Source organism: Protopterus annectens, chromosome 4.part1, assembly GCF_019279795.1.
Source record: "Protopterus annectens isolate FY-2018-M chromosome 4.part1, PAN1.0, whole genome shotgun sequence".
Classification (NCBI taxonomy): domain Eukaryota; kingdom Metazoa; phylum Chordata; order Ceratodontiformes; family Protopteridae; genus Protopterus; species Protopterus annectens.
The window spans coordinates 815,078,263-815,101,822 of NC_056734.1; the positions used below are offsets into that span (position 1 = coordinate 815,078,263).

At 41.3% G+C, this 23,560-nt stretch overlaps 1 protein-coding gene across 1 annotated transcript in view; it reads right to left on the reverse strand.

The window, feature by feature from the left end:
• The window catches only part of DGKD (diacylglycerol kinase delta), a 1,200,459-nt gene that overhangs the window by 497,015 nt on the left and 679,884 nt on the right, over positions 1-23,560 (reverse strand). The window contains exons 5-6 of the mRNA XM_044070581.1: positions 17,302-17,434; positions 15,074-15,180 (exon numbers count right to left, since the gene is read on the reverse strand). Of these exons, the coding sequence (XP_043926516.1) occupies positions 15,074-15,180; positions 17,302-17,434 (240 nt within the window). The remainder of the gene's footprint in view (positions 1-15,073; positions 15,181-17,301; positions 17,435-23,560) is intronic.

The window sequence follows — 23,560 nt, forward strand, 5'->3', positions numbered from 1 at the left end:
TCTATATAAAAAAAGGAAAAAATATGACTGCGTGTAGGAAAGCACACAGTAGAGTAAAGTGGATGGGGTTCCAAACATTTGAACAGCTGGATTAAAAAAATTCTTTCAGCACATGTGAAATGAGCACCAATCCATCAAGCCCTGTTAACATGCCATATCCAAACTGTTCTCCCAAATATCCCTGATCTGTAATGTAACACAGCATGGAATGGATTAACATCTTCAACTATCTGGAAGGGGTGGTTTATGACAACTGAAGTCTGAATGAGAAGGTCAAAGTAATAATTAGTGGGGCTGCAGCCAAGTGGTACAGAGAGTTAGAGACAGTGTGTGACAGAACAATGTCAAAGAAGGTGAAAAGTAATGTGGTATAAAAACCTGGGCAGTGAAGACATCAGTTGAAGAAGCCTAAGGTGATGAAGAAGTGCCTGAAATGAGTGGCAGGGTGCATTTTGTGTGGCAGATGATGAAATGATGACACGAGAGCAGAAGCCAGTTGCAGACAAGATCAAAGAGGACAGATTATGGTGGTCTGGGCACAAGTGAAAGAAAGTAAAAGACAATTTTCTGAAGATGACTCTAGAGAGAAAGGAAGAAGGGACGAGGAAACAAGGACACCCAGCAAAGAGATGGATGGATTGCATAAGGGAAGACCTATGACCATCAAGGCAGGATATGGCAGTGGGTCAAGAGAGGTTGTAACAGTTGACAAGACATCCCAAACCCATGTAGAAAATGGGAAAAAGATGATGATGACGTAATGTGAGACAAACCTCCATGACACCAGAACTGGACATGTAAACCAAAGACAACACAAACTTGATAAAAGGAGACAGAAATGAACACTGAGCTATGCATATACATCCTTTACTACTGACAAATCTGGTAGACTTGTGAAAATCAAGGGCCTGAGGTAATGAACACAACATATGGGTCTGTCTCCCCTCAGACACCAAACCTTCTGTGTAGCTGGATAGTTCCTTGTTAATACTGTGCAAATGGAATGGAAAAAGGCATTCCTCACTTTTAACAGGGAACATCTACTAAACAGAAATGGATAATGCTGATAATGCTTAAAGAAATAAAAATTCAAATCGCCAAATAACCCATCAAAATACTGAATGCTCATGGGTAGTGTTGTCTCACAGTTTATGTCCTTGAATCACCAGTTTTCAGTCTCTGTACAGTTCTTCTGGAATGAAGGAGTACCATAATTCTCAAAGCCTAAAATAATGGGAGTAACAAAGGCCCACAAATAGGGACAAGTTTTACATACTGCTCTTATAAATTAGAAAGTTGCAAAAATAACAGGATTTGTGTTATTTTTTGAAGGATATAAAGTCTGAAACTCAAATGTATATCTTTAAGTGACTTCAGTATTTGGTGATTTGCCAGAAAACCACACGTTTTACTGGGAAGAGACCGAAAATATGTCATATAAATCTGGACAGTTGAGAGATATGAGGTGTATACATAACTAACATCATCATCTTCTTTCGGCTGTTCCCATTAGGGGTCACCACAGCGGATCACCTGTTTCCATTTCTTCCTGTCCTCTGCATCATAACTAACAATTTAACTCTAAAAAAAATATTAGTTTGAAAGCCAACTATGCAACAGTCTGTTGCTCATTAAAAGTATGTAAAACAATGCACTTAGTACTGTGTCAAATACCAGCACAGTTGTACATGCACTACTTAAACTGTAAGAGCACATTATAATCAGCAAGTGCTATCTGGAAATCCTTTAATTTAATCTCTAGCATATCAGATCTGTATCTTCCATCTGCAGATGAATAGCCTACCTCTGCATCTGAAAGCCTTAATTAAGAAAAGTACAGTTTTGTACCTACCATAAATGTAGATGTTCGAGGATTCCATTGCTGCAGTCCTTACTATTGGGTATAGTCCGCATCCAGTCGGCCCGAATACCAGAGTATAAGGCTGACGTCGGTCAGGGCGCATTAGACTGACGTCAGTACGTCAGGGTACTAATGCGCATGACCGGCGTCATATCCTCAGTCTTTTCTTGCCCCAGATGTCAGAAGACCCTAAAAAGACAAGGCCCAAAATACCTGCACCAAAACATGAAGAATATATACAAAAATATAAGCAGGTAAATCACCTACACAACCACCCCTAAACACAGAGGGGAAGGAGGGAGGGTAAATTGGACTGCAGCAATGGAATCCTCGAACATCTACATTTATGGTAGGTACAAAACTGTACTATGTTCTTCGTCTTCCATTGCTGCAGTCCTTACTATTGGGTAGAATCCCAAAGCAGAGGTAAGGGAGGCTGGCAAATCATAAAGAAGCAGGAGCTGACAACATGCCTTGCAAAACAGCTGTGGCAAAACCAGCCCTAGACTTAGAGTAGATAGGAAGGTGATAATGCTTAGAGAAAGTATGCACTGAACTCCAAGTAGCTGCTTCCAAAATATCCTTAGTTGCCACCCCGTAGAAATGCTGTTGAAGTGGCAGTAGCCCTAGTGGAATGAGGCCTAATCCCAGCTGGAACCTCCTTGCCAGGATGGGAATAACAAAATGCAATGCAAAAGCCAATCCACCTAGAAATAGTTTGTTTTGACACAGGCTTGCCCTGCGAATTCAAAGCAAAAGAAACAAACAACTGCTGAGACTGCCTAAAATCCTTAGTCCTGCTTAAGTAATAACGCAATTGCCTGTGTACATCTAAAGTATGCAAAATCTTTTCCCCTTTATTTTGGGGGTCTGCATAAAAGGTAGGCAAATGAATAGCTTGGTTTAAAGCCACACTAGAAACCACCTTAGGCATAAAGGAAGGATTAGTACGTAATGATACCCTATCCTTATGGAAAATCAAAAAGGGCTCGACTGCCATAAGGGCCTGCAACTCAGACACCCTTCTTGCAGAAGTAATAGCCAACAAAAAAGCAGTCTTCCATGACAAATATTTCAATTCAGCAGTAGCCGCAGGCTCAAAAGGTTGTAGAGTAAGTTTTTCCAACACAAAATTGAGATCCCAAGCAGGAGTAGGAGCTCTACGTGGGGTCTTATATTCTTAGCCCCTCTAAGAAACTGCTTGAACAAAGGATGCGAAAACAATGGTGGGTCACAATCATAGTGAGCTGAGATTGCTGCAGCATGAATCTTGATGGAAGAGAAGGACAGACCCTTGTCCAGTAACTCAGTAAGATATTGAAGAGCCATACTCAAATTAGGCTCAGAAATCTCCAAATTCTTTGCTTTACACCAAAATAAAAATCTCTTCCATTTTGCTGCGTACACTTTCCTTGTACTAGGTCTTCTAGCTTCCATAATCACATTTAAAACTTGTTGAGGAAGTTGAGACCTGCTGTGTTTCAACGCAGAATATGCCAGGCTGTCAGATGAAGAGAGTGAAGCTTGACATTGAGCAGATGACCGTCCTGCTGGGATAACAGATGTGGAATCAAAGGTTAAGGCCATGGAGGCTTCTTTACCAGACTCCGTAGTAGAGGGTACCAGTGTTGCCGAGGCCAATCTGGAGCTATCAAAATCATCCTTGGCCTGTCCTGTCTGACTTTTAACAGTACCTTTGGAAGAAGAGGCAGAGGTGGAAAGGTATACAGATGAAGGTTTGTCCAACTGAAAGACAGAGCATCCACTTTCCAAGCTGTGTGATGAAACCCCTTTGTGCAAAACTGTGGCAGCTGGTGGTTTAGTGGAGAAGCGAACAGATCTATGTCTGGAGTTCCCCATGACACTGTCAATTTCTGAAATACATGAAGATCCAGTTTCCACTTGTGGGGATCCATGATTTGTCTGCTTAATACATCTGCTAAGGAGTTCTGTGCTCCTGGCAGAAACCTTGCCTGAAGAGTTAGGTGCAAGCGTAGCGCAGTCTCCCATAAAATCATTGCATGCCTGCATAGAGGATAAGAATGTGTTCCCCTTGTTTGTCGAAGTACCACATGACAGTTGTGTTGTCTGTTAGAATCAACACCTGCCCTGGAAGAAGTAACTCCTTGAAAGCCAGCAATGCGAACTGGACTGCTAACACCTCCTTTATGTTGATATGTAGATGCTGTAGTCTGGCAGGCCACTTGTCTTGTATCCACTTTACATTTAGATGAGCTCCCCAAGCAATGTCTGAGGCATCCGTCGGTAAAATCTGACTCGCCTCTGGCCGGGTCACAGAGAGTCCCTTGTTTAGGTGACATTCCTGAGCCCACCACAAAAATACTCTTTGAAGGCAAGGTATTATTTGAATGACAGTGTCTAAATTCTGGCAGTGCTGTGTCCATACAGTTTTGAGATACCATTGTAACTTCCTCATATGCAGTTTGGCATTGGGAAGCACCAGAATACAAGATGCCATGAACCCTAATGCTTGAAGGACTGTCTCTGCAGTCAGCACGGACGGATGAGATAGTTGATGGAAGTAAAGTGACAGACTCTTTTGTTTGTCCGGGGTTAAAAAGGCCATCTGGGCTGCTGTATTCAGTCTCACACCCAGAAAGCACATGTCGTGAGAGGGTACTAGACTGGACTTTATTTCGTTCACAGAATACCCTAGGCATCTTAGCACTGCTATAAGATATTCCAGATGCTGTAGAAGGTCTTCCTTTTCTTGAGCCAGAATCAGGCAGTCGTCTAAATAAGGATAGATTTGAAGTCCTTGTAGCCTGAAGTAAGCTATCACTGGAGCCAGAACCTTTGTGAATATTCTGGGCAGTAGATAAGCCAAAGGGCAATGCAGAGAACTGATAATGAGAATCTCCAGCTTGAAACCGCAGATACTTCCCGTAACTTAGCCTGATATGCACATGAAGGTAAGCTTCCTTGAGATCCAAAGTTACCATCCAGTGATCTTTGCCCAGCAGGGGTAAAAGCTGTTGTAACGTCAACATCTTGAACTTGGGAATGTCCAGATAAGTGTTGAGGAGAGATAAATCCAAAAGCAGTCTCCACGTGTTCCCCTTCTCTGGTACTAGGAACATGCGAGAATAAAATCCTAGGCCCCTTTCTGACACAGGGACTGGTAGAATGATGTCCAACACCCATCTGTCTTGAGTAATTAAATCCCAATTTCCTTTGAAAAGAGATAGTTGTCCTTCCAAAGGAGCTGCCAGACGAGAATCTACTGGCAGTAGAAAAGGCAGGTCATTGGGTCTGTTTACGAAAGGACTGACCCCTGCCCTCACCAGAAGTCTGAGCAGGTGAACTCCCTGTTCTAGGCCTAACAGAACCTGGAGCCCTGCCCCTACCACGTCTAGACCTACCCCTAGACTGGGAATCATAAGCAGGATATGTCCACCCCTTAGCAGGCCAATTTCTACTAAACTTCGGTGGCTGTACCTGCAAAAAATCTTTAACAGTTTGCATAGACTTAGCTTTGTCCTCCATTTTCTTTAAACTGCTTCCACAGGTGAACCAAACAACACATCAGACTGTAAAGGAGCATCCAAAATCCTTGTCTTAACATGCTCAGCCAAATTTTGATCCCTCAACCAGGCATGCCTGCGAAGAACAGAACTAGTGGCAGCCACCCTCGAGGAGGCCTGCACAGCATCAAAACCACATTGCAAAGAATGCTTGCCCACTTGTTCAGACACATAAACTAAATCCAGCAAGTCTTTACAATCAATACCTTCCGCCAAAGCATCCACCTTAGATTTCAATTGTGAAAGGAGATAATTTTGATATTTCAGCATGTGAAACTGACAATTCAACGCTCTCATGGCTAGAGTGGAAGAAGTATACACTTTCTTACCCCACCTATCTAACGCCCTTGCCTCTTTGTCAGTGGGAACAGGATTTTTAACCACAGAGGCTTTAACACCTTTAGGCCCCTGAGAAACAGTTTCTGGGTCCGCCCTAGGACTCCTAAACAAATACTTATGAGCTTCGGGCACCCTATAGTACCTATCAGGTTTAACAGGAGCAGGAGGCAAAGAATCAGGGTTCAGGGAAGCCTCTGCAAAAAACATCTTCCACCACATTCAACACAGGAGGTATAGCTAAGGGCCTATGCTGGGGTAAAAACAAGAATTCCCTAAGCCTCTTCCTGGAATCAGAGTAATCCTGGCCTTCCCATTTAAAGTGCTCCCTCATGGAATGCAGAGTCTCTGAAAATGAAAAATCCTCAGGAGGAGAAGCCGAAGGAGTGGCATCATCCACATCAGAATCAGAATAATGAGGATACTCCTGCAAATCTTCCGCAGAAGATTCAGAAGCCCCGGAACCCTGTTCAAAACTGTCAAACTCTGGTTCCACTCTAGGCCTCTTATCAGGAGGGCCCATAGAACCTCTAATCAGAGTAATCAAATCTTCTGCCATTTTAAGCATATGTTTCTTAGGTACAGAACCCGAAAGGCTAGGAGAAGCCCCTACTGAAGCTGAAGTTGGCCTACCTCTAAAAGAAGTTTTGGCAACAGAAGGAGAGGCTCTAACTACTTTGGGAAGAGAGGGAAGAATAGTTACCTGAGAAGCCCCCTCAGCCTGGCCTGCCTCCTGAGAGGGTACATCCTGTAACAGTAAAGTTTCTGCCGGAGACTCTATAGAAACTCCTGGCAAAACCTCTGGCTCCACTGAGCCATCTAAAGAACCGACGTCTGGGACTGCCGGTTCATCAACCCTAGGCTTCGCTGTTTTGTCCTTGCGCTTCTTGGATGAAGCGGGCGCCGGAGCATCCGACGGCATTTTATAATTGCAACGCTTCCCAAACACTAATCTGGCACAGTCTAACCTCCTCTTAATAGTGCGTTTGTTAAACTTAGCACAAGAGCGGCAACCAACAACGTCGTGCTCAGGCCCTAAACAAGGTATACATAATGTATGGTAATCCCTATGAGGTATTTGTTTCCCACAAGAAATACAGTTATTCACTTTTTCTGACATCCGGTTAAATACTGAGGCAAGTAAAAACCAAAATGTTCCCCAACGGGTACTTAGCCAACTCTGATTCGGTCTGAAACTCCGGTTTCGGAAATATTTCAGAACGCCAACCTGCACTCGCAAAACTGCTTCTGCATCGGATCACGCGGCAAAAAAGACTGAGGATATGACGCCGGTCATGCGCATTAGTACCCTGACGTACTGACGTCAGTCTAATGCGCCCTGACCGACGTCAGCCTTATACTCTGGTATTCGGGCCGACTGGATGCGGACTATACCCAATAGTAAGGACTGCAGCAATGGAAGACGAAGAACATCTCAGGGATGACAAAAAATGAACTAGTATCATATTCTAACACACTACAATCAAGAAGTGCTACACGGAAAACATCTCAACTCACATCTAGCATATCCAGTCTGCATCACTCATCTGCAGATGAATGACCCTTTTCTGTATTTGAAAGTCTTAATCAAGGAATTCAGGGATGACAAACTAATTTGCAACATATTTTAGTATGATGTCAGCAACTTCATATAACAAATACTGCAGTGTTCAAGAACCACAGTGTAATGTTCAAAGGCCCAAACAAACCAGCTAAACAGTTCAAAAGCAGCTTACTAACACTAATTAAACTTAAGGCATTTTTTGTTGCATAACTGCAGTGTACTTCTAAAGCTACTACTTTCCCACCTGCAAAGTTTTACCAGCAAGCATGTTATACCACCAGAGAATAAGGAAATGAAAGCACTTCTCAGACATTTTTAAAAGGGGGTCCCCCCCCCACTCCCTACTGTGGAGGGGATCTACTTCACATCTCTGATCTCTACAATGCAACCTCTCGGGTCACACCTCCTCAGAGAAAAGGGAATAAAGTACAGTTATGTTAGAAATGTACCATAACTACAGAAGCTTGAGTACATTTGGTGTTACAGTCCTCAACTGTGGGATATCCTACCTGCAGACAGGCTTAACTTCCAGAACTGTAATCCCCCAACCCCCCTGGGCCTCAGCCAACTCTCAAACTCACACTTGAGGATGCTGGTAGTATAAAGCAGGCTTCAGCTAATGTAATCTTTTGCAACTTTCTTTCCCTGACTGGACAAGGAGCAAGCCCTACTCACCACTGCACAAGTGGACCAAAAGGGGGATATTCACCTGAGAAGGCAGCCCATTCAAGAGGCCTCAATCTCCCTCTCTGAGGTTTTTGTAACTTTAAGGAAGAAGGGTGGCCTATAGGGAGATGACAGAAGGTGGAGGAAAGGTAATATAGGGTACCCATCCAAACCCCAGGATGCCAAAAAAGGATGAGACAGGAGATTGTGAGAGGGAACATAACAGTAAATGTACTCAAACATCAACAAATATGGTATGCTCTTAACAAAAGTGCAGTGTCAAAACTGTACTTTTCACTGTTACAGTCCATAACAAGGGGGGGGGGGACTCCCAAAGCATTAGACTTGTGAGTGGCTGACCCTGACTGGACTCCCTAACTGAAAGACAGCCTTTCAGGTTAGCAGAAGCAAATCATGCCCTAGCCAACAGTACAACATTCAGGTTAAAATATTTTGAGAAGGTGTGGATTGAGGACGAAGTAGCTGATTTCAAAATTGATTGAGTACTAAACCATCTGAAGAAGGTTGTGGTGGGTGTGGCATTGTTAGCTGAACAGGTTTTTACATGCCATGGCACTAGTTTCCATAGGCAGAATAACAGCAGCAGATGCAGTGGGCAAACCATCTAGATAGCATCTGTTTAATTGCAAGTTTTCCTTCTGTATCTTTTGCAAAGAGCACAAACTGTTGCTCTGATTTTTCAATCTCTTTAGTTTTGTCCAAATAAAATCTCAGTAGTCTATGCACATCCAAAACATGCCTTGCTCTTTTCTTCCTCGTTCTGGAGTTTATTGGAAAACACAGTAAGATGAGTGGCCTGACTCAAGAAAATCTCAGTCGCAACTTTTGGCATGAATAGGGGTTTTGTGTAGAGGAATATCTTGCCTTTATGAAAAATCAGAAATGGTTCTCTGCACATCAGGGCCTGATGTTCTGAAATGTTTCTAGGAGATATCACAGCCACCAAGAAATATAAGTACTTGGGGGGGGGGGGGGGGTGATGTAAATCAGTTAGTTCAAAGGCACCAGGGGAATTCTAAAAAATAGGTGATGTCCCATTGTAGGGTAATGTCCTTTTAGAAGAATTCAAAGGAGGATCTAGAGATAGGCAGGATGAGATGAGATAGCAAAATCAATGAAACTATAAAGATGCATAAAACAGGTCTGATTTGTAAAAGTCTGGCAAGTAATTTTGAAAAGGTGACACTTGGGCTGGACATGGATCCTGCTCCACGAACATGCACAAAAGGGAGAATCTCTTCAATTTTGCTAGTTATGATCTCTCCCTGTGTTTGGTTTCCTAAGCTTCCTCATTACACCCAGCACGTCCTCTGAGATATGTACCTGAAAGGGTGGAGTGCTGGATCATCTAAGCTGTTAGCCTTTGGTAGTTAGGTTGGGGTGCATTAGGGACCATTTTCTTCTAGGTCCAGATGGCCAAAGATTGAGGCAACATTCTTGGCTAAGTCCTTAATAGGTCTAGCAGCAGGCAGATGATGTTTCCTGGTCTAAAAGAAGTTTTTACTCATATTCTTTAATCTTCAGCAATACTCTTGGGAACCAGGGATTTTGGCGGTGAAAGTGTACAGAAACAGACCAATTCATGAATACAACTTCTATTCCCCAGGCTGGAGGAGCTGATGTCCTGTAGTAGGACATTCTCAGTTGCTTGTTTCCTGGGGAGGCAAAAAGGTGCACACATGGCTCACCCAACTTGTTGATCAGAGAGACAGAAATATTTCCTGCTTCAGCACCCATTCTCATGGGTCTACCATGTATCTGTTCAGTTGCTCTGCCAAAACATTATCCATGATGCCCTGCAGGCTACCTTGAGGGTCAGGGTCAGACTAGTGGGTAATCTTCCATGCCATCTCTGCCAGTCTGCATAGGCTGTAGGAATGGGGCCCACCCACCCTGCTTGTTGATGTATCACATAGCTCTGGTGCTGTCCATAAGGGTTTGGAGGGTTCCCTGTGCTCAAGTCTGTTTGAATGCTTTTAATGCTAAGATATCAATTTATCTCACATCTGTGTGTTTCTTCCTCAGTCTCTTGTCCTATGTGGCCTGGGGTTTCAACCAACTCACATAAGCCCTCAGGCCAATTCCAAGGAGTCCTTAGTTAGAACCAGAGTTAACTATGCTTGTCATAAAGGTACCCTTAAATTGATTTGTATCTGCATTTCCACCACAAGAGTTCCTTCTTTATGCAAGACAGAACAGGAGGAACAGGAGCTTCGAGTGACTGGAAATGCTAACACCATCTGCTTTTGAAGTACCACTGTAATGCCCTCGTGTATAGGCTTTTCAGTGGGACGGTAAGTATGCATGATGCCATGTGCCCCAAAACCCTGAGAAACTCTCATGCAGTAATCTCATCCTTCAAATGGGTTTTCTGAAGAAAAAAAGGCCATAGCTGTCTAAAGAAAAAAATGCCACGGAGAGCACCTTGTCCTCTCTGACAAAGACACACTGCAGTCCTGTGTCCAACAGTGTTCCCAGAAACACGATTTTTGTTTTTTGATGGGTTTAAATATGACCTTGGGAGGCTGACAGACCCAGTCTTTGAAAATATGCAAGGCTGAAATTGAAGGCATTTTGAACCTTCTCCACGGAGTCTGCTTGAATCAGGAAGTTATCCTGTAAGGAGTAGATATGATGTCCACTGCCCTGTAATATGCTATTATTGGAGGAAGGCACTTTGTAAAGACCCTGGGTGGACTAGACAAGCAAAAGTGCAAACAGGTGAACTGGAAATTATCTCGCCCTGCTTTAAATCTTAAGAACCTTCTGTGGGGGCCCTGGATTTGGGAATAAGTATGTAGACATCCTTGGTAAAGAGTAACCAGGAATGCCACAGGGAATAACAATGGTAGAAGACCTCCACAGGTCAGTATTTTGATTTACAAAGCAAATACGAGTTTGTTTAGTCTTCAAAAGTACAAAACATCCATCCATGTGCCTTTCCTGGGCACAAAGAAGAACCTTGAGCATAAACTTGAGTTGTCGTCTCCTTTTTGTACTTTATATATGTTTCCTTGGTCCAGCAAGTCCTTGAACAAGGTGGGACCAGGGTTAAATAATCTTTTGGCATGGGGTAGAATACCATCAAACTCTGATCTGCTTACAAACATTAGTTTGCATCCTTGCCTCATGATGTTATAGACCCATTAGCTTTGATTAATGCTTTACTCTTCTCTCACAAATTATCATAAGCATGCTTCTATTCTCCAGGAAGCAGATAAGCAAGCTGCTTTTTGTTTGGATCTAGGGAATGTTGGGGTGAAATCTTTGAAAGGGGGTAGTCTGTCCCTGTCACAACTATTTTCTCTGGAGGTTACTGCCCTGACAGACCCCAGATTCCTCCTTAGACTTTGCTTGCTATTCTTTTCTGTAGCTGGACCTAATTCACCTACTTCGGCTTACCTTTATCATACTTTTGGTAGGCCAGGACTTTGAGGGACAATTCATGTGAATTTAGGGGTCTGGGGCAGAAAATGATGCTTGACGGACTGCATGGTCTTTCTTTTTCCCACTAGCAGGGGGTCCAAATAAGAGTTCCTTATTCAGTGATGCACAAGATTTGGCTAGTGCTATGTCCCTCAGGCACTCATGTCTCTGAGTAACTGAGCCTGTTGCTGCTACCCTGCAAGATACATCTAATAATATCATTACCACACTGAGTGCCTTACAACCCCAAAATGCTTGACTGCATAAATCTAGAATTTTCTATCTCAAGTCCTTATCTGTGATCTCCTCTACCTTTGACATCATATTATCCTGCAAAAATTACTGATAATTAAGAATACAGATCCGGCAGTTTAAGTCTCTGAGTGCCACAGTAGCAGAGGTATAGATATTTTTCCTAAAGTGGTCAAGTATCCTTCACTCCTTGCCATTTGGAATGACATACTTAGATGGAGCTGAAGAGGATCCTTTGCTAAAATCCAGTGACAGGGTTGTTGGATCAGACAGAAGATTCTTGTAAAGAAGCCTGATGAAGTGTTTCATCTGGTAGGACTGGTCAGACTTCTTGGGAACAGAGGGCAAGGAATCCTATTCCAGAGATGCACTGGTGAATGTATCCTCCAAAACATCTACAGCTGCAAGAACAACTAAAGCTTTTGTTCTTGCAAGCTTTGAAGATCCAGTATTTTAGCTGCGCCTGAGAGTATTCTTTGGACTCCCATTAAAATTCCACCTTCCTCAAATGAGAGATCCTCTGGTGGTGAGGCAGGGGTTTTGCCAGCATCATGTATACAGAGGGCAGAGATCTGGCCCAAACATGCAAGTTCATCCACCTTTGAATATGGAGTATTAAAATCCTCCATAAACACTAGTTCCACACTTCTACTCTTAGAAGTAACACCTCTGGGATTTCTAAAGCTGACTGCCTGGATGTTAAGAAGCTATTTGGAACAAAATCCTTTGAAGAAGCATGAGACATGGGCTGGGTTGAAGATTTGCTTAGCCTAACTAAATTAGTCGGTGCAGGTTTGGGCTATGGCACTTTATCCCTCAAAGTTTCTGTGTGAACTGCCTTCAGGGTTGAGCAACCAAAGTCTTCACACAGTCCCTGGTACCATCTTCTCAAAGGAGGAGCAAGTGGATACACCCTCCCCTTTGCTTATCACAAGTGGTTACTGGTAGCTGGGGCTCTAAGAGCTGACTGATATCTTAATCTCAGTGTCTTCAGTCCAGAAGGACATGTTAGGAATTGAAGGTGTGGGCACCAGACTCTTCAACCAAAACAGACTCCAGTGTCAAGGGATGTGAAACTACCTCACCAAGTTTAGTGTTGCTAAACCTAGGGAAACTGATGGCATCACTCAGACTGTGCTTTGTGTCCTATTACTTCTCCTGATGTTGTTTTCCTAAGTGAAGAAGCTTCCCAGATGCCTTGGTCAATGAAACATCACTAATGGATCAAGCATGTACTCTAATGAGCTGCAGACTCCAGGAAAAGACTATGTTCTCCTCCTGATTCTGTGCTCCACGCCAAGGCAGAATAAATAACAAATGTGATAATCTTTACATGTTATCTGTTTGCCACAGTCTATACAACTTCTGTCTCCTTTCAATGACTTCAGTATCAGATTTGCTATATGATACTGACAGTACTTTCAATACTACAATGTAAAAATACAATGCAAAAATAAATATTTAAAAAAAAAAGATTCTCCTAAGGGGTACTTACCCTTCTTTGGAAATTGGCTGAACTACCAATCTGATGATGCTTACACAGCATGTGACTGAAATGAACATTGAAGTAAGAAAGCTCTAAAGAAGGCATTGGCTAATGTCTCGGTCATACTGCAGATGTCCAAGCATCTGAGTTGGAGGTAGACCATATAGCTAACTGGGAATAAGGTACAGCTCATTGGTGAGAACTGCAAAACTGAATAGCATGATCATGGCGCAGTGGTAGCGTTGCCACCTCACAGCAAGAGGTTCTCCGGTTCGATTCCAGGTTGGGGTGCCTTCTGTGTGGAGTCTGCATGTCCTCCCTGCATTCGTGTGGGTTTCCTCCGGGTGCTCCGGTTTCCTCCCACATTATAAAGACAAGCATCTGGAGCCTTTCTCCCTGGGCCTCTGCTGAAAACTGGCTTTGTTCCAAGTCGGACTTTCCCAGTTAACAAATGTTAAATAAATAAATAAAAATGTTGGGATTTCAGTTTTCTTTGAGTCTGCAAAACTGCAGAGGTTGTGCATTTAGAGATTAGAGGTTGTCGTGGCAGAGTTCACACTTAGGGGAAGTGCATGGAGGTGCAACTTCCCTTGCAAAACATTTGCAACTCTATTTTACTATTTTCCAAGAGTGGACAAATGAGTTGACAATGCAATGAACTGGAAAAATGGTCTGCAGCTGGACAGTAGGGAACTGAGATTACAAGGCAGATCTGTGAAAAGCAGTGAGACTGCATCTGACATGCCACAGGTACTTTTGTTCTCCATTAATAAGATAATTTATGTAATGTTAACACAATTAAGTCATTAATCTGATTCATTGACAGCAACAGTGCTGCAGTCAAACCAATCATCAGACCACTTTCAACAAAGCATGGATTATACAGTTACAGAATTCAGCTAAACATTCCAAGTATGTAAATCCATCACCGAGTAAACAGGAAACATAAAAGAAAACATAAAAGGAAAATCACTCAGACAAAAAAATAGATAAATCTGAGATCACAAACTTGATATACTGTTACTGTGCCAGCCCACAGTTTGTTAATGTTCAAATATTATGGAAGACCTGCTAATACTTTCTAACCACATTGATTATTCATCTAGTTGTGGTCAAGCAAGACAATTAGATGATGTATTTGTGTCTGGAAGGATTAGCCTGTACATTACAGTGTTCAGCTACACAACCAAATGCATCACCCCCCCCCCCTCTCTGCTGCCATGTTCATCCATTAGCATTCAAGGAGCTTCCCAAAGACCGTAAGTGAACATTTAAATGCTCATACCAATGTTACTTGCTTGTAATTATATGACAAAACAACATTTTTCTATTTGACTTAATCTGTGTCAGACAATGGCCTTTTCAGTAGCCCACAGTTTCAATCGTGACAACTGGATGAGTACCCACAAATTTGATTTTGACCTAACCTGCTCTGCCCTTCTAGAAGCAGAAGGAACATCACGTAGTGGGTATCAGCAAGGCACAAATAGTCTTATGACATATTTGCCATGTAATTATTATGATTCTATAAAAATCAGATAATTTGACAGCTTTCACTGGCATTCAATCAGGTTACGTATTAGCACTCAAAAAAATAAATAAAATAGCTCTTGGTGCGTAGAAGTCCAATACAGACTAACAGTCTGTTAAGAGATTTACAGTTAAAAGCAGCCAACAGATTAATCAAATTTATTTATTTATGTATGTGATATTCAGGTGAGCAGGCTGGTTCAAAGACCCCACCCCCCTATACAGCCATGACCTGGGCACAGAAATACAAGAGTTTAAAGATAATTTTTTAAAAACTATATATGTATGTACATAAATATATACAGTATATCAATAAAGTATGGTGGTTAGATGACTGCTTTATGGCAAATAAGCAATGAGGCATGAGTTAGCAGTACTGCTCTTACCCCATCCTCATCCTCGATAATGTCCTTCCCAACAGATGCTAGTGTTGTCCATTTGCAGTTATTAGTTGCTCTTACTGCACAGCGTTTATGGACTTTAAACTTGCAAACTTTAACAGGAGAGGAGAGGGGAGGGGAAAAACAAGAAAACATGACAGTTAAATATTTCTGCAACAAAGAAACATATAAGAAAAAAAAACAGATCTAAGAACACTCCCAAATGTATTTGTTAACAGCCAGAAGTTCCTTTCAGTGAAGCTGAGACTATGCCAGCACTGATGGAAAAATCAGCCAAGTGCTGCTGACTACTGCAATCTCTCCCATTTCTGACCAAATAACAGATGCAGTTTCATTCAAACAATCCAACCTGCTAAGCACACAAGCAATAATGTCCAACACGATGTGTGTTACTGTGTAAATAAAGCACGGCCAGGGGGTTTCCTGAGGCCCAAAAGCATAGGCAGGGTGTTGCTACATCCCTGGAAGGGTGTTACTTACAATAACACACAACCTAGAGGACATTATTGTACTTAGCAAATGAGTTATCTGTTAAATTGTTTCGTATTTTTTAATTGATATATATTTTTTCTGTATTTTTAAAATAAAATATTTTATTTTGCCCAATGTTCCAAACTTGCTAAAGTATATGTAATTGTTGCCAAAGGAAATACTTTTTTACATCCAACATGTAAGTTACGCAAATATTTAATGTTTAAACAGACACAAAATTCATACATTCATAACAGACTGACAGACTCTCAAATATGTACATAAAAATACACACATTCAGAAAAACAGACAGGCAGATACAAACTTACATGCATACATACATATGCAGAAATACACACACACACGCACACACACACACACCAATTATAATCACTGTTTGAGAGAACACATCCTTATATTTGTTGTTCTGTGCAAATGAATACAAAAAACACAGATATTACAGCCCCTTTACTGTCCCGATTTTGTCACCATAATGCTTTTCTGTACATTGATTTTGAATGTCAATGTATAAAAAAAAACACAGAAGATTGAAGCCAAAATAATAATACCACACTTTAAAAGTATAATTACTTGTATTTTTCACTGAACTCTTGTTCTGGAGTGCATGCTGCAATCAGCAGTGTCTCTGTACATGTCTGTCTCTCTCTTTCTCGTGCGATTACTAACCATCTCGTGCACGGAAACACACATACAACACACACAAGTCTTTCATTTTTCTTTTTTTTTTAAATTTAACTTTTATTTTTATTTTACAATGGCTAAATAGCAAGGTGCTGTTTTTTAACAAGCATAAAAAATGCTGGCCGTTTGCTTTTTAAATGTCTGAGCTTCACAACAGTTTAATATGCTGCTGTGAAGCAGTAAATTAATTTTTCAGCAGGCATTATCTCTAAATCATTAATGTCTAATTAAAAGGAATATGCAGCTAATCACTGCAAAATTCCTTTCTGGACACCAACAAGCAGATGCTGAGATAAGTGCCCATCTACATCACTGGTGATTTGAGCTGAAAAAAAAAGTGCTCTGGCTGTCAAGATCAGTCATGAGGAGAATAATTCACCACCTGATGTACTGGTATTCTTCCTTGGGGACAAGAAGCTACGTAAGTTGGCAGTTATTAGCATTAACTAAACAAAAGTTTAATTTAGTAGACAATCAACTCAGAACATTTCCAACTTAGAACAGGGATACCATCATATTAGCCAAAGGCACTATAATTATTGATATTACAGAAAAAAACGGAGGTGATTACAAAGGTAACAGTTAGTCACATGCAAAAATAGAGTTATTCAATACATGCTATAAACAAATAAAAGGATAAAGAGATAAACGTCTAGTTTATTGCAAGAGCTGCATTAAAATTTCCAAAAAATACACTGAATGAATAACATTTTACAGGTACTTGCTAGGCATTAACAACTGACAGGAAAATAAGTGACACCACAGATCAAACTTGCAAAGACAAAGAAACCAGAAATCCTTTTTGTTCAACAAATGTTTTGGTTCTATACAGACAATGCAAAAAGATGGCAAAGTAGTATGACACATGCCATTAGTAAGTGTACACCAGCTACCATTCACAAGCATTATTAGCAAATTAGCCTGCAGATGTCTAACACTTTTACTAGTGACTTTTACAAGTACAGGAGAAAGAGAAATGAAAACTTCATACTTTCCATCAAATAAAGAAACCATAGTGAGCAAACTGCACCAGTCCTTACCTTCACAAGACAGTCCATGTGAAGTGACTCCAGAAAGTGCTTCACGGCAAACATTGCAGTATGTGGGACGGGCATGAGAGCAAGCGTACCAGTTGTGCATCCCTGAGAAGTGGTCCATGCTGTACTTTGTTGACTGTCAATGGAAAGACGATGAAAATTTTAAAAAGCTGACAGTAAAACAAAGAGAAACATTGTGATGTGGACAACGCTGTCAATGTCTGTAAAAAGAGGTGGACCGCCAACCATGAGAACAGCAACAATAAGGCCTTTGTACTTGCAAAAAAGTACTCATCTGCGTGCAGAAATATCATGCAATTCAGGATGTCTGATGCTGGTGTGGGTCAAGGGATGGGGGTGACTGCAATGCCTTTATTAAGCTTTATTGTATTTTGTTTTCTCTCAAGTGCTTCCTGTCAACTATCTAGCCTCTCTTACAATATTTTAATCCCCCCACTTCCTTTCTTGAGTTTGTGAACACTGGGGAAAATGCAGAATATGTAGACTACACCTATCTTCCTGCAAGGGATTCAGAAGTTTTGCTCAATAGCCCTTGTTAGCCTCATAGCACAATGACATGCTCCAAAACTCCAGAATGTCATACTAGTGACACAGGTCTGTTTTTGGGTGCATATACAATTCTGGCTATGTGAAAACATGCTGTTTGGTGGGAGTACAATGCTGCCAAAAGATAAAGTTACCAACTATATGTGTCAGCAGTGGAGTCAATCACGCTGTACCCCACACACACAAAAGATACATCAGATGAAGTGCAAACAGCATTTGCTACTGGTTAACAGTAGCTCAAGTGACTGGTGACTCAGATAACCTGAAACAAAATGGGAATAACTAGCAGAGGTACTTCCATACAAGACTATGACCATTTGAAAAAATAATACTTTAAAAAAATATGTGACCTCCTCTATCAGTATTTCTTTTAATTTAGCTGTGTGTGTTTGTGTGTCTGTGGGTCTGCACGTGCGCACACTTGTACAGGCAGCATATGCATCTTACAGCAGTAAGCTGAAATATATTATCCTGGCCATTGTTTATGTGTTTATCATTCATTTGACCACAATCAGACATCTGAGGGTTACACAGTTAACGCGACTCCAGTGGCATGGCACATATGTGTGTATTTGCCTCTCTGTAATAACATGGCTGCAACTGTTTTAGGTGTGGGGGTGAGTGTGTGCATGTATGTGTAAAAAATACTGTGGCAATTGTTACTACTATTCTATTTTATTAGACATCTGGGATGCACATGCTCATACTCAAAGTGATTATAATTGTTGGGTATGGGACTGCCTTTGGAGGAAAATGACTAACTGGGTATGGGGACAAAAGTGACAGGGAGGATGAGCCATGAAACAACAATCCTAGGAACAACAAAAAAGTAAGTGCCCACACCTTGGCATAAACAACACACCAAAAAACAAGGAGGTGGAGGGAAGGAATGGCTACTACATCAGTGATCATTCAAACACCTGCTGTTATGGTAAGTTTACATAAAAACTGTCCTACTTTCATCATACCGATACTAGCTGCACTGGCCTTAGCTATATGGGTATATTACACTAGCTTACTACATCTGAGAGACGAAAGGGGAAGGGTCCAGGAGGATACTTCATACCTTTGATGCCCACAGACAACCTGGGTACTATCGTGCCAGAACTATATCTTTTGATACAGACCTAGATGTTGAAGGTTTTTCTCTAAAGGGAACTGATGTGGTCCAGCAAAGAAACAACTGCTGACTGTAAATCCTCAAAAGTCAAAGAAAGAACACACTATTCAACAGCAAGAAAGCTCTGAAGAGCTTTCCACCCAAACCTGTTTTTTTAGTCAGTTCAGCTTGAGATGACTGATTGTTTGGGGGTATGGAACACACCTGAAACTAGGGAAGCTGGACTGCTGTTATATTCCTGGCAGAATATAATTCACATAGCTAGGCTACTGCAGCAGTGATTGATATGATGAACATCTGTTGTGTGAAGCAAGCTGGAAAGCATTAATGCAGCTAATTACTGTACGAGTTATTTTTATCACAATCAGACATCACACACAAGAGTGAAATACAGCTGAATTACATTACTGTGTTCATTGCTTATGCACAATTAGAGATCTACCTGTGGTTTGCACAGTCAATAAGCTGGGTATGGGAAGATGGTGAAAATTAGTATCCATGTTGTGATAGTATCCATGTTGTGATGTGCACAAGTTAAACAGACATTTTTCAAGATTGTAAGACTAATGTATATTCATGTGACATAAGCTGAAATGCTTTACCGGCTACTGCTTGTGTGAAACAGTGATGAAATATATTACATGGGACATTTCCAGAACTGGACATCTGAGATAAACACTGTCAACACAGTGGCTATAATTGATGGGTATGGGAACTGCCTTGTGGGTGAAAGTAAATCCTCACTACTCCGCACTGCTGTCACTTGCTCTGGTTAAACAGTCATTAATCTGGATTTGCAGGAAAAATGTGCATTTATGAAAAGTAAGCTAGAATATTTTATTGTAGGCACTGTGTGCTTGCATGAAGCAAACTTTAAATACAGTACTGCATCCATGACTTACTTACTTTATTTTTACCACAATTAAATATCTGCGGTCAACAGTCATAAAGTGGTTGGTAATTGCTTGTTATGGGACTGTATGCAACTGAAACTGACTGACCCTGTTGTCATGATTACGTTACACACACATTAATTTGGCTTAGTAGAAGTAGTGTGCATTTGTTCAAAGCTGGTTGAAATGTTTTATTGTGGCCACTTTTTATCACAACCAGGCATCAGAGGTGCACACAGTCGAAGTGCCTGTCACTAATGGGTACAGAGGTCATATGTGGATAAAAGTGACTTATTCCTGCAGTCATTGATCTGACATAGCAGTAGCAGTGTCATGAAATGCACAGTACTGACTACAATTGCTGTAAAACAATCAGTGCTCAGGCCTATGCATATGTGGGGAGATAAAGCAGTGTATCTAACAAGTTAGCCATGGTTTGTTTCACTTTCTATGGCAGACAGCAGCACTGTACAAAATGTGTGGCTATCTTTGGCAATCTAGGCAGTGTGTGCGAAACAACTGATCGTTGGTACAGTGGTACTACAAGTAGCACTGCTATCTCACAGCACACAGATCTTTGGTTTAGTCATTGGATGTGGTTCCTTCTGTATGGAGTCTGCATGTCCTTACAGTTTCCTTACAGTTTTTATTCAGATGCTCTAGTTTTTAACACCCCCAAAGACATGTAGCAGGTAAACTGGCATTCCTCCAATTTTTAAGAAGGTAAGCTTACAAACAAGCTATAGTGACCTGCTGTGCATACTTCTGAGCAGGGCCAGATTTTGACTAGGTGGGACCCCTTACTAAGCTTGTGTCAAAATCCTCTTCCATGGCAAGCAGGTAAGAAACTAATGATCTCTGAAGCTCTGATGGTCTAGATGTTCTCTGATGCATTTTATGCCATTTTTCAAGCTTAACTGTTCTTTAATGCTACTCAGAAGAATTACCTGTAAGCCCCCAGTATTGTGTTGCCTCCAGCTTATGTAGCCCTTGATTAAATAGCCAATACTTACAGATTCACCTATTGTTTCTTTGCCGTGTTTTTGGTTCAGTTCAGACCCACTCCATTCACCCTCACTCCTCTTGGGCCCACTCCACTCCCCTACCCCCATTCCCACCCACCCCCTTTTCAATTACACTTATACTAACAATAACTCCTTCTCCAACTCTCAAACCAATACACTTAATCACACACATCCCATCCAAAACCAGCCAATTTAAAGCACATCTACAGCCAATCTACCCCACACCTTTCAGCCAATCACTTCCATTCTGTACAACCCTAAAATTTCAAAGTCCTCCTGCTCCCTAAAATTACTCTTAAAATTCCATAGCCCTACTCCTATACTATCAGATTACTCTGCTTTACAGTAACCCTCTTTATTCTAAATCAAAGCACTTCACTAAGTGCCATAAATATCAACACCTACACAAACTCCATAACATCAAACACCAGCTTTGAGAAACACATTAATACCTATTCTAATATATCAGTCAACCTAATGAACTCAAATATCCTCCACCATACAAAGTGGAAAATTCTGCACCATTCCAAAAATGGCAAAAGTAACTTTCTCATAAAAGTAAAACGAAAGAGTAATACGTATAACCACAATACATCATTTCTCCCAACTCCTGTACCTATCCAAATGTAGCGATGTTCAACCAAATCCAGGACCCCTCTGCCGCATACAATCCTTGCAACACCCCTTCCAACTCACTATTTCTAGTTATACTAAATATTCATAGTATGTGTAAGAAAACAACAGACCTCCATGCACAGTTAATCCAAAACATTGTGTTGCCTCCAGCTTATGTAGCCCTTGATTAAATAGCCAATACTTACAGATTCACCTATTGTTTCTTTGCCGTGTTTTTGGTTCAGTTCAGACCCACTCCATTCACCCTCACTCCTCTTGGGCCCACTCCACTCCCCTACCCCCATTCCCACCCACCCCCTTTTCAATTACACTTATACTAACAATAACTCCTTCTCCAACTCTCAAACCAATACACTTAATCACACACATCCCATCCAAAACCAGCCAATTTAAAGCACATCTACAGCCAATCTACCCCACACCTTTCAGCCAATCACTTCCATTCTGTACAACCCTAAAATTTCAAAGTCCTCCTGCTCCCTAAAATTACTCTTAAAATTCCATAGCCCTACTCCTATACTATCAGATTACTCTGCTTTACAGTAACCCTCTTTATTCTAAATCAAAGCACTTCACTAAGTGCCATAAATATCAACACCTACACAAACTCCATAACATCAAACACCATCTTTGAGAAACACATTAATACCTATTCTAATATATCAGTCAACCTAATGAACTCAAATATCCTCCACCATACAAAGTGGAAAATTCTGCACCATTCCAAAAATGGCAAAAGTAACTTTCTCATAAAAGTAAAACGAAAGAGTAATACGTATAACCACAATACATCATTTCTCCCAACTCCTGTACCTATCCAAATGTAGCGATGTTCAACCAAATCCAGGACCCCTCTGCCGCACACAATCCTTGCAACACCCCTTCCAACTCACTATTTCTAGTTATACTAAATATTCATAGTATGTGTAAGAAAACAACAGACCTCCATGCACAGTTAATCCAAAACAAACCCGAAATACTTGCCTTAACTGAAACAGGGCTAAAACCACATCCAGGACACTTAACTACTTTCACCAGGATAGAACATGATAAGAACAGACAGAACCCATGAAAAAGAGGAAGTTTTGTCCAAATCTACCAATCCGCAAACACTATAAAATCTTACACTAAGCCCATCCCAAAATTTAATAACGCAGAATTCCTCATTGCTCACTTAAAACCAGATTGAACTAAACAACTCTGTATTACAGCCCTAATCATCCCACCTGTTCAAAACTCACCCACACTAGAAAATATTCTGTCATGGATGTCTGAAAACATATCTAATGAAACCATCATCATGCGTGATGTCAACATTAACTAGCAGGATCTAATCTCCGACTTTCCACCCAACAGTCTCACTCTATCAGGCTTCACACAACTCATCACAACCCCTACGACAACTCATGAAGGTAATAACCAAAACTCCATTTTAGATTGGAACCTAGTCACGGATTGCTAACAAGTACTCTAACTCTGGAACTCTACCAGACACATTAAGTGATCACTTACATGCATACACTCATAGGACCATCTCCCATTCACCTAAAACACACAGCTATAAAATCTCCTGCAATTTAAAGAACTTCAGCCAAGCACTCTTTATTAAGATACGTCTTCTTTCGGGTTTTCCTGGTTAGGGGTCACCACAGTGAATCACCTGCCCACTCATGATTGGCAGTGGAGTTTTATGGTGCTGAGTTGCCAGCCTGGTGCCCAACCTTCCACGGAAGGCACACACATGCACGCACTCACGCCTAGGGCCAATTTAGGAGTATTCAATCCACCTACAGCATGTCTTTGGGATGTAAAAGGAAACCAGAGCACCTGGAGGAAACCCACACGACCAGAGGGAGGACAAAGAATCTGCACAGAAGGCACCCCAGCTGTAAGGTGGCAACGCTAACCGCTGTACCACCGCAGCTGCCCACTGTTTAAGATACTAAAATCCCTAAATTGGTCCTTACTAAAAGCAGAAGCAGTTGAATATTTTAATAAGCTATTCTTAGATACCCTCAATA